This window comes from Lagopus leucura, unplaced genomic scaffold (assembly GCF_019238085.1).
Source record: "Lagopus leucura isolate 7727_CA_CO unplaced genomic scaffold, USGS_WTPT01 Super-Scaffold_100034, whole genome shotgun sequence".
NCBI classification, from domain to species: Eukaryota; Metazoa; Chordata; class Aves; order Galliformes; family Phasianidae; genus Lagopus; species Lagopus leucura.
Window position 1 is genome coordinate 973290 of NW_024962283.1, and position 12419 is coordinate 985708.

General features: G+C 44.4%; 1 protein-coding gene across 4 annotated transcripts in view; it reads left to right on the plus strand.

Annotated features, from left to right (window-relative positions):
• The window catches only part of FLI1 (Fli-1 proto-oncogene, ETS transcription factor), an 81107-nt gene that overhangs the window by 12014 nt on the left and 56674 nt on the right, over positions 1-12419 (plus strand). Inside the window, exon 1 of one of the 4 annotated variants that reach the window (XM_042882597.1) lies at positions 607-891. The exons of the other annotated variants lie outside the window; for them this stretch is intronic. Within the exon in view, the coding sequence (XP_042738531.1) occupies positions 874-891 (18 nt within the window). The 5' untranslated portion in view covers positions 607-873. Of the gene's footprint in view, positions 1-606; positions 892-12419 lie in introns of those variants that run through there. 4 annotated transcript variants of the gene reach the window in all.

Below are 12419 nucleotides of genomic sequence, written 5' to 3' on the forward strand. Positions count from 1 at the left end.
TCCTTCTCTCCTTCCTTCCTTCCCTCCTTCCCTCCTTCTCTCCCTCCCTCCCTCCCTTTCTCTCTTTCTTTCTCTTTCTTTCTCTCTTTCCTTCTTTCCTTCTTTCCTTCCTTCTTTCTTTCCTTCTCTCTCTCTCTTTCTCTCTCTTTTTTCTCCCTTTCTCCCTTTCCCTCTTTCTCTCATGCTTTTTTCTTTTTCCCTCTCTCTCCCTGCATGCTCCAACTGTGTTGTATTTACGGTTTTCTCCCCTGTTTTGCCTATGACTGGAAAACGCATTAATAAAAAAATCTGTGGGAAGAGACGGAAATTCAGTGAGTCAGGCAGAAGCTGCTCCAGCCAAAAGAAAAAAAAAAGAAAGGCAAAAAACATGTTAAACTAAACTGTGGGATGACACACAGTGCTCGCTAATACGGTCTGGGGTGCAAGGCAAGGTCTTCGTTGGACTCGCTGCACCACGACAAACAAGGGCTGACAGAGGTAGCTATTGTTCTGCCCCTTCTTATCTAAATGGAGCAAATATCCTGTATGTAAAAAATATATATTTTGATCAAGAAGGCAGGACCAGTGGAGAGACGAAAGTTTCCTCCTCGAGTGACTTCACTTCCCAAAATTAGCAGAAAAAAACGTTTCATCCGGTTAACTGTCTCTTTTTCGCTCTGCTGCAACAACCAAAGTTAAAAAAAGAGCGGCAGAGAGAGCGAGGGAGGGAGAGGGCGAGAGAAGGCGAGGGGATAAGCGGAGGAAAGCCAAATCCCTGGAAAGACAGAAAGAAAAGTGAAAGAGAGACGGATAAAAACTTCGGGAGGCTTCAGCTGCAGGCTAAACCGGGTCAATGTGTGGAATATTGCTGGTACCGGCTGGAAGTTATTCTAGATGGACGGCACTATTAAGGTAAGGGGCGGGAGGGGACGGGGACCCCCGGCAGAGCGTCGCGGCACGGAGGGCTCCGTGGCCGGGCTGCCCCGCTTCTCCCGCCGCCTCCCGGGACTCGGGGCTCCGCAGGCGGGGGCGGTGCGGGGCCGGCCGCCTTCCTGCCCCCGCGGCGGGGCGGAGGGGCCGAGGTGAGCCCCGGGGACGTGCCGGCTCGGGGCCGCGGCGGAAAGGCAGTGACAGCTCCCGGCCCGTTGCTCCGCACCGCTCGGGGCCGCCGGGAAGGGGGCTGGTTGGGGACAGCGGGGCTCCGGGCTGGCCCCAGATGTGTGCCGCTGGCATCTAAGTGTCAGCCGGCTCTGATTTCCTCGCCTGGTCCTGTCTGAAATGCGTTGCTGGTTCTGCTGGTCGTCCGGGCGTTTCCTCTAGTAATTCTGGAGGGAGCAAGGAACTGGGTGGTTTGGAGGAGAAACATCACCCTAGTTTGGGGAGAGGCAAGGGGAAGGGGAAGCAAAGAGTGTGGCAAAAAAACCACGAACATAACCAACCTCTGGTGGCCTTGAGCAAGAGAGAACACTGCTGGGGCTTAGAGAATGGTTCCCCCTCCTTTACCCTCACCAAAACTTCAGCTTCTGCAAAGATAAACCAAGCCTTCTGAGTCCCTTCAAGTGCCTTATGCTGTTTCTCCAGGGCCAGGCAGCAGCAGATTTGCTTTCATGCTTTGGGGGACCTTTGTGCAATGCTTACGGGCTCTTCTTGAGGGAGCACTGCAGCACACAAGTAGCTCAAACAGCAACCTTGAAGCGAGAGACGCTGTGGGTGTGTTTGAGTTGGAGGATTTCGAAAGATGCCTATCGCCTGGGTGGGGTGTTGATCTCTTCTTAAAAGCCTCTTTTTTTCTTTCTTTTTTTTTTTTTTTTTTCTCATTTTTTTTTCTTTTTCTTTTTTTTTTTTCTTTTTTTTTCTTTTTTTTTTTTTCTGCTGACCTGGGGAGAAAGAAGCTGCATACTGGCAGGAACTGAAACTTTCTCCCTCGCATTGCAGCTTGTGACAAGTGCACTGTTTGGAAGGGTCTCGAGAGAAGTGAGGAGGGAAGGAGATGGGCAGGAAGAGAAAATGGAAAGAGGGAAGACAGAGGGGACAGAAGGGGAGATGTCAGAAAGGAAGAGAGAAAGCAGGAGCGTTGAAAGCACAAAATTTGGGAGTTATGGCAGGAATAAGACACATCTCCCCTACCACCTCTTCAGGTCTGTAGCAAAAGTAACCTGGGCCTCATTCAGAATACATTTAGTGCACCACAACCTTCTTTGATTTGTGGAGCCCTAAATATTGTACAGCGAAAGTGCAGAAATTTCCCATCTGTACCTTTGCTCCAGTGCACACATGGACTTGCTTTTCTCCACAGACCGTGACCCTCAGCACCATCCTCTGAAAGGCGCTGAAGGATTCCCCTGGCCCACACAGCCCGTGGTGCCTCCTAGGTTCTCCTCTTCTCCCCGTCCCTCTATGCTGCAACCTTGTTGCTGTCACCCCTTGTCCCAGCTTTGGGGATGAGGAACTGTGACTCTTAGCAGCTTGGCCCACGGTCACGCTGTGGCAAAAGGAGGAACTCAGCCATGTCCTGGGTCACTGCCCCAGCTCCTGCATCTGCTTTTCAGCCCTGTGTTCTATTTTCCTGCTTCACTTGTAGTCCAGAAAGAACTTGGCTGAGCTGAGAGGCACAGGATACAGGTACAGCAGAATCTCAGCTGGGTTCCTCTTACTGAGCAATTCTAAGATCATCAGCAACTTGCTGCAGATCCATGTCTCCTGCTGACCTCCTCCTGTAACTGATCCCTTCTTTGTATGGGGCACTTACACAAGTGATTGAAAGCTCCTGTAGTGTCCTCAGGGCTATTGGAGATTTCTTGCAAATTTGCTTGCTGTAGAGAATTGAGTGGGTTCCCAAGGAGAATCGGAGCCATGCACTGGCAGATTTGCTGTGAAAGGAAGGGGTTAGGCCACCCTGCATGACTTGTCTCAGGTGAAGGGCAATGAGAGAGGATGTGGCTTGAGATACTTAAATGTTTTTAATATGCTGAGCTCTATATATAACCTGTGCTTTGGGGTAGATCTTCTAAATTCTAGGACATAGTAAAGCAAACCTGTGCTGCAACCAGGAGAAAGCACTTTAAAAGCAATCAGACCCTTAGGTTTGCTGTCCTGAAGGATGCATGCATTGCTTTCTCCCAAATCCATGCATTTGGGTTGGGAAATAAAATGTCAGAAAAGAAGCAGGTAGACGACTGGCGAGAAAAAGAGAAGAAAAAGTTTGTTCATTATTTAGAGCACAGTGAGGGACTGGGTGAAATGTGTGGTTAAGAAGCGTGGTTAAGAAGCACTTTGCTCCATAAACACTGAATGATACCTGACTGTAGCAGGCAGCTCAGATCAGAAATGTTAGAGGGGTGCATGTTCCAGGTGTATTCTTGAACACTGTAAACAAGACAAGTGAAAAAGCTTTTTCAGCATCAAGTCAAACTATTCCATGGACTAATTGCTTTAATTGAGTCAAAGACTTTTAACTGCATGGTTGACCAGGGTAGGAGTCTGAGCCTAGTACTATAAAACCTTCCCCTTCACCCTGCAACCCCAGTGCTGGGCCTGTACTTTGCTCTTAATCTTTTCATGCCATTTAGGAAAAGCCTTGAAAACAGACCTTCTGGTAGCTGGTTCTTCATACACAGAATAATTTAACCCTAAATCCACCCTGCTGCAGGCTGATTTTGTAATACATGGATAGCTCTGCTATCGTGTTGTCTTGCGTGTTCAGAACTGCATACTCCTGGGGAAACAGCAAGTCAAAGAGTAAATGTGGTCTGGACCATCCTGGTCTGTATTTATGTCCTCTGTGGATGTGTGTGGAAGTGTGAATTGAAGCTGTTGGTATTCTTTAACCCAAAGCTTAGGGGATGCCACACAAACACAGAGATACTTGGGATGAGCTCAGGACTGCAGGTCATCTTTCCTTGTCACCCACTGTCAGCTGTCAAATGTGATATCACTGGTGTCTGCACCAGGTGTGGAGTGCACCTTTATTTCTTCAAAAATAATGATTTACTGAGAGGGGAATTACAGATCACGGGCCTTGGTGGTGAGAGGCAATTTTTTCCTGCATTCTTTGAGTAATCTGTTCAATATCTGACATGTGAGTTGGAGTGGCTGGTTTGAAAAGTGACCTCTGCAGTGATGCTTTGGGGCCTTCTATGCAGAAAGAAATACAGCATATCTGAATCATTATTAATGCATCTTCATAATGACATTGCTCCGTGTTCTGTGAACAACACTTGCAGAAGATGATTAGGAGCCAAAGAAACCGATGACAGTCTGTGTTTGGATTAATTTTAAATAATCTATAATATTTGTATTGAATGCCTGCAGATATTACAGCCCACATCTTCTTTGGGTTAACATCTTGCTTTGGCTTAATTTATATCATGTTTTGGGAATTTTGGCTTTTATTGCCTCAAATTAAACCCAAAATGGTACATCTAATGTCAACAAGATGCCCATGCGTGGACTTCCTCACAATAACAAATAGTGTGGTTTCAAACTGGTTTAATCATTTCAGTTTGAATTTACATGTGGACTATAATTAATTAAAATAACTACACTTGCCAAGGCCCGACTGTTAATTAAAAAAAGCACAGTTTATGTAACTGCTGCTTTCATTCTGTGAAAATATCTTCATGCTCACGCTCTGGACATAAAAGAGAGACCATGTGAGGGACATTCAATGAAAACATTGCATTACCAAGTAGATGACAACCATACTTGTCTCTTTTTCCTTCCACGAGAAGACAACTTGTATGCTGGTGTTGCTATAGCAAAGGGCGGGGTAGGATTTCTTACTGCAATCACTGTTTCTTGTCATTTGCGAACTGTAGGCGTTCGCTCATTCGCTCTCATCCTGAAACTTGGCCATCAAGATCTCAAACTAAGAACATGTTTCCTTTTTGAGCCATTTTTAAATGTCTGTTTTGCCATTTTTAAATTGCCCTTGCTTTGGCCTTTTAGAGATGGCCTTTCCTGGCAAGAAGGCATTGACTCGTAGGACAAGAATCTTACTCTCCAGTACAAAAACACCCTGCACAGATGTTTGCTCACATTTTCACGAGCCCCACAAAAGCAGTTTTGAACAAAGCCTTCTGAAATTTCCAAGGCTTACATTCTTTGTTTGCTGGTACCCCAGCAGCTGTTTGAATGGCGTATTGCAGAATGGCTTTCTAATATACAGCAGCGAAAACCTGTTGGAAATGTTTTGTAATTGCCGTATTTTCATAGTGTTAGTTGGTGCTGGTGCTTCACTTTCTCTCATCGACTGACCTGTGTGCTGGTGCACGCCTTCAGCCTCTCTGTGCACTTACCTTTGTGGCTCAGCTGGGTGCTGCCAGCACGAGGTGCCTCCTGTTCACCACACCAGTAAAACACGGGGGATGCCTTTCCAGACTCTGTAAATGGAGCAGCTGAGATGTATTAGAACTGCTCCTGCTTTGGGAAGGAAGATTAGCCCAAAACAAACCAAACACACACCAAAACAGCACAACTGCTCTGCTTAGATTTTAGGCACTTGGGGTTTCACTCTGAGGCTTTAAAGAGGTGCTGAGAGCATTGTATAGTTTCTCTGCACCACTGTGGATTTTACCCTAACAGGATGTGGCCACTTTGAGTAGTAGCATGCGTGTCTTGAGGATTTCATGCTTTTATTTTACTTATTTGTTTTAATTTTATGACAATCCTGCTGTAAGATGGAGGGAGGCCCAGCTTTTATGACTCCTTGCAGCATTCTTCTGGGCAGAATTTTGCTGCAGTCAGTGTGTAAAAGTACAAGTCTTCATTAGAATGCTATGAGCAAAGGACAGAAATTAAAAGGAGCAGTGACTAAGGTCACACTTCACACCTCACTAAAGTAAGACCTGAGATGACATGCTGATAAAATGAGGCACACTGGGGGAAGAACGTTTATAGCAATTCTTGCAGAGGCTGTTCTCTTTGGGTCTCTTCTGCCTTTCCAGAATGCTTTTCTCTTAATTTCAGTTCACATCTCAGAAAGATCAGGCCTAGAATTTATGATAAACATACAACCTCGTGACATGGAGCATCTTCCATACTTTTTCTCATCATAAAACATCAGAACATGAAATTCTTCCACAGCACCCCATCTTTTGCCCTTGAAAAATGCAACCTTCTCATTCTCCTTGAGTTTACTCAAATGCTTATTGAAAGAACCTGTATCTCATCTCAGAGCAAACGTGCACCGGCAGGAAAATAAAAGGAGCCAAGGGAGCATTAACTTCAGATTTGCAGGCATTTGTGGGTTTGCTGGACACCTGCAGTCACAGGAGCATGGTATTACTACTCGAGCAAACATGGATGTGTGCATGACTTGCCTAGAAGAGATGGCTCTAACATCTTAATCTTAGCTCTACAACTTAGGTTGAAACCAGCTTTTTATCTCAAATGTAAAATTCTCTTTCAGACCTTTTGTTCTGAATGGGATCCCTTTCCAGTGTCTGTGCCTCTCCTGCTTTCATGCATGTGTGAACATGAGAGCACTGGTGTGTGCACCAGTGTGTAAACAGGGCTGGATGCACTTCATGGCTTATGGAGTCCTATCAGTTCCAGGAGTGGTGCCTAAGAACAACTGCTGAATGAACAAGTTAACTATTATTATTTTTTAGGACTATAAGTGCATATTTATAGCTATTTATGAAAATAAGAGCTAAAGCATCCTCATACAAATGGGGTTTTCAGCCTCTTTTTGCTTGGTGGTGCATCATTGCTAACCTGCTGCACCAGGCTGCAGCTCGGGTAGCAGCACCAACCTGAACTGTGCTGGTAGAAACAGCAATGTATGCACAGGACAATCTATTCTACTGAGTTCCAAATATCAAACTCTTCAAACTGTGAGTATATCTACTGCTTATTTCCTCTCTTTCTCTCATTACCCAGGCCATATTATTACTGATGCGTATCTACACAGCTAGTAATATTGATCTAGAAACCCGTCTCTTGTAGTAAAGCCGCAAACGTTACCTCCCTCCTCCCCCACCTCCGCTACCAAAAGATTTTCCTTTAGCTGTAAGACCTAAACAAAAGGATCCACATTACTGTATGCTACTGCTGAAGACATCTATGTATGTCCCAATAAACTTTCTTTTTATCGACGCACAACGGTGCCAGAGGTAAAGCTTGAAAATAATGACGTGAAAGTGACCATCAGTACCAGAAAAACTGTAATGCAGCTAATTCTGTTTTGCTTCTATACTTTGAAGCCAGAGCCCTAAAAAGAGGCACGTGAGAGCATGTTTGGTTAACTGAGCATCTAGTTTGATTTGTATTGACAGCCCAATTGTCATTAGCTTTTGAAGGTAACTCTGCCCCTGAAAACCATGCTGCTTCCTCAGTGGTTAATGCAGTATTTTGATTCTACATGTAAATATGTTGTTGATTCAAATTCACAGAGCTGGATAAGGAGCATTGAACTCACAGCTCTCACTGGAAATAGATGGGAGAAGTAAGGCTAAATCCCACAAGCTTCTTGCCTTTGCTTCTCAGTGTTGGTCAGATGCTGTAAAAAATGACCTTGGATCTTCTGTCGCTCGGTAGAGGCTCCTATAGTGAACGCCATGGGTATAGAAAAATTTACTGATGTATTCCCATGTGTTCTTCAAGCATAGATTAACTCAGAGTAACCCGGATTAACAGCAGTGCTGCAAAGGAGCAAGAGACAATCAGAAGAAAAGAAGGTAACATCTCCCTCTGCAAGCTGACGAAGCTGCACATCCAGGAACTGAACGTTAGCGTCTCGGCTCGTGCTTGTCAATCTTGCAGAGGGGCTGAAAATAACAAGAAGGAAAGCATTCAATTAGTCATTTGCTGATTTCTCACTCAGCAAAAAACCTGCCCTTCTTCACTAATGCTGGTTTAGATCTGAGGGAAGGAGATAAATCAGCAAGAGTACAATTTTTTAGTTGGTTGATGAGTGAAAAAAAGAAACTGGAGTAAGGTATGCTGGGGTCACTGGAGGGTGTGGTGAGTTCAGGAAACCGAGTTCTGTATGATGAGAAAATTCTTATTTCAACATTTTTATAGCAGCTCTCTTTTAAAGAAGAAGATAAGGAAGAGATTAGAAGAGGTTAAAAGACCATTTCTACAGCTAAATGTGGAGTTTGGCTCTCTGGTTTCTTCTGAATAGCTCTTCTTGTTGTTCCAAGCTTGATTGACTTATAACTGCATCTGAACCAACCTCACATCAGTTCCTTTTTATCAGCCAAAGTGAGACTTCCTGTGCTCCACAGTCTGGTTTCCTGATGTGTTTCCTTTTTCCTTTTAACAGAACAAAGGAAACTGTAACTCCTCCACTGCTCCTGTTCCAAATCTCCTTGGGACTTCATAGAGTGTTAGTACCAAACATTTGTCTGCTCTTTTTTCTGCCCAGTCTCTGAGTCAGGCTGCCTAGAGTGATAGTGCCCTCTTCATATCTAACTCAGTTTTGCATTGCCAAATGCAGAGGGGCAAGAGCTGTACTGTTGCCAAAATTAAGCCACATCCAGAGCAGTGGGCAGCAGCCATGCCTCAGTCTAACAAAACCAAAAAGAAGGAAAAGCTTGGCCAAAAATCTTGCATTGTAGCAGACATACAGGGTTTGTAACGTTCTCATACAGCAAATAATCAGGTGTTGAGATCTCACTGAGCTACACAGGCTTGTATGCGTGAATGTATTTGGTATTTGAATTTGGGATTGGAATTCTGTGTCCTGAAGTACATGAACCACTGGCAGAAATGCTTCCCAAAAGGGATACACATGTACAGTACACATAGTATTTTCCTGGTACATACTGGAACAGGCAGCCTTATGTATTTTAACAGGAATTATTATTTTAAACAACTACAGCAGTAAATAGTTGCTCTCTCTGCACAATGCTTCTCCCCTTCACTGCTACAGGGCTGCGCTTGTCTTTCAATCCTGCTAATATTGGGAATATTCTGTTGATATGGAGGATTCAGTGCAAAATCCAAATTATTTCATGCAATGAAGAGTCTGTGCCTTGGGAAAGCTCTACTTTTCCACTACTGCACCCCACCCGGATGACAAGTGTGCTGCCCTGCTGAGATGCACCGTGCCTTCATGATCTTCTCATGTTAGAGCTGATGCTCATTTGTTATAAGAATCACAAGTTCATGGTGATTGAAATCTTAGGCGTTAGTAGAGACACCCGATCTCGTGCCTGTTGTACAGTAACTTGTCTTGCTCAAGAGTAATGTTATCTCAGATCAGGGCTGAGCAGATGCCTATAAAAAAGCTTTCTAATGCAACTAAGGGCAGCTAGAAAAGCATGGAGTTGTACATTAGCAGAGAGCTAAGTGCAAATATTGGCCCAATTCTGAGAAATACAAAATACTTCAAATTCCCCCTGAAATCGGTGCAATTAGTTCATGTTCACAGTTTATCCATTTATCTAAAACACCAGAGTTCAGTGGGCTTAGAGAGAGGGGGGAAAACTGCAAGCTGCACTGCTCACTGCCCATCTGCATGGGGGGCAAAGTGAATTTGCCAATTCAGCCCCTGCAGAATAGGTAACTTATATCCAAAGTGCATAGACTCAGGGTTCATTTATCCAAATCATCAAAATTCAGGAACAGCAAGACAAAAATGCTGAACCTGGCCTGCTATTTGTGTGTGTCTCCATTTGTAAGGTGTATGTACTTAAAAGCACGGTCGGAGATAGGCTGTGGTTAGAACAGGCCAACACAGCAGAGAATTCCAGCAGCTCTTCAGCTAAGAAGGCAGAGCTGTCAGGGAGCCCAAGCTGAACAGAGGAGAGGGGCCTGCATTTCTTTAAGCAAGGAAAAGAATAAACATCATTGCCTTCCTACAGAATTGCCTTTCTGCAGCTTTCAGAGCATAGACTGGAGGTTTTCTTATGTGATAACAAAATCCTATGCATTTACATTGCAAAATGTCATTTTACATCAAACAGTTTTGGAATATATATGGGGAAAGGTGACTGAAAATTACATCCCTTCTGTAAAATCCAGTGGAAAACCAAGGAAGTTTAGCCTTTCCTGCTGCATTCTGTTTATGGAACAGTTTCTATACAGTCTAATTCGATTTCTATAAGAACTCCACTGATTTAATCCCTATTAAATTCTGAGGATTTGTCCGTGAGTGTCGTGTTGCAGATCAGCCTCTAGGACAGACTCCTGATTAGAACCAGAAGTCATGACTCGTATGATTAATTCCTGGTATTATGGAAGCTGTCCCCAGAGGATCCCTCCAAGATGAAGCACGGCACATAGATGGAATAAGAGCCCATAGCCTAAACAGGCAAAGCAAAAAAAAAACTAGAAGATTAAATGGAGGAAAAAAACTGTTACTCAGCAAGTCAGCATCAGGGATGGCATTCACATCCCAGGCTTTAGAATTGCTGTGTGATTCGTGGAAGAGAGTGGATCTTGAATGTTCTCACACAAGCTTTGAAAGAGCAGTCAGTCTTACCTCTGATACCCAGAAAAACTGCTAGAGCCAGAACTTATTGGTATAGGCTCAAAAGCCAGACAGATCATCGCTTATCAACTGATCCCAAAAGAGCAAAAGTTACTTCAAGTGGACTACAGGCTGTGTGACTCCTGGTCCTTCAGAGATGGTGTGTGCAGCAAGGGTTGATTTTGCTAATCACGACACTGTCAGTACGAAGTTGCTGGTAAAATTCCTCTGACATGTATGGCAGTGTCCTTCATTAGACCTCCTGTGGACACATCTATCCTCCAACAGCACAAATATAACATGGAAGTGATATTTCTGAAAGGCGTAAACTTGACTTCATTAGAACTAACCAGGCTTTAAAATAAACATGTGCTGAAGAGATTTGCTAGCTGAAGGCAGGAATTCTCAGCACCATACTGCAAATACTACCAGTGCTGTTTGTAAAGACTCCACTCTGACAAGAGAAAGAATAATTTTACTTTAAGTGTGCAACAGACACAAAGAAAAAAAAAACACAACAGTGTGTTTCTCAGGATCTGAGGTGGTTTTAATTGACCCTATTTCTTAGGAACCTTCCAGACCAGTGTGCATGCAGATTTTGTGTGCTACATTTTATCTGAGTGATGGTGAATCCCCTGGTGGCACTAAGATTATACTTGAAATCTGAGATGTCTTTAGTAAGCTGAAGGGAAACTGCTACCACTCCAATGGCACACAGCCCAAGCTGCAGCTCCTCGCAGTCCTGCTGCACTCAGAGCGTCAGTGCAGAATCTCACAGTGCGCTTTTTCTCTGCTGCAAACTTCCCTCTGCGTTGCATGAAACGGAAGAAGGAGCACAGCCAGATCCAGACTGGAAAGTGTTACTTTTTACCTACCCAGAATTTTCACATAGGAAGGTGTGGAGCAGGGCTCTGCCGGGCTCCCTTCCAGTCTTGCTCTTCCAGAAAGCAACTCTATGCTCCAGTCCTGCTCTGGGCAGTGATATCAGACCCTCTGGATTTTGAGTACTGCTGTGGGGAAGACTGTGTAAAAATGTATCCAAGATGCGTCACAACGTGACACATGTTGGTGGGAAAAGGTTGTGTCCACTTTCACTCTGAGCACCAATGAATTCCTGCCCAGGACACGCGATTTCTGCGTGTTGCTGTTGAAGATGAGGTTGGTGTCTGCCCACTTTGTTGGCTTTCGCAGGGCTTCCCAAACCCAGACTTGTGTTTATAGGAATCCTTTGCCTTTACAGCACTTCCAGAGTTGTGGGCAAAGTTTTTAACAAATGGATTGGGTTCATCCCCTTTAGAAAAAGAAAGCATGCAACTGAAGTTCAAGCTTCCTTGCGATGATGTGTTTTGAATTCCTCTGGATTTACACTGCAGTATCCGAGAGGAGACATTTTCTCATTCTCACAGAACATGGGGAGGTCATGAGTGACTGAAATAAGCTTGCAGCTAGTTCTCTGCTTTTCATTTTTGGTGTTCTCATGTGTCATCTCTGCTTCAGGAAGGATGTAATTATGGTTGATCATTAGCGTTATGAATTATTTGTGCTACCATAGGGCCTGGAAACCAGAACTGTGCTAAGCACTGTATGTAACAAGAGATTATTCTTCTAAATTCCTTAGAAGTGAAGGAAAGTCGAGGCACTTAGTTTGAACTCCATAGTGGAAGCAATTCTTGAGCTGAGTCCACTCTGCCAGGGCTCTGCAGTTCCTCTCACAAGCTCCTCCAGGTTTCTGGGTATATATTCTTTCCACTGCCACCACTCCCCCTCTGGAAAGGACTTCTGTACCTTCCACATTCTGATGCTTAAAAACTTTCTTCTGGTTTTGAACCAGTATTTGCTCATGAGTGACTTATACCTGCTTTCTCCTAAGGCAGCACTGCCTGCTAGCTTAACCAGCACGCTCCCTTTGCTGATATTCTGCCCCCAGTGTGATTATTGCTCACTCACATAACTCTCTTGAGATAAACAAAAAATCTTCTAATCTTTTTCATCAGCCCCCTTTGTCCTGGTTGTGGGTGCC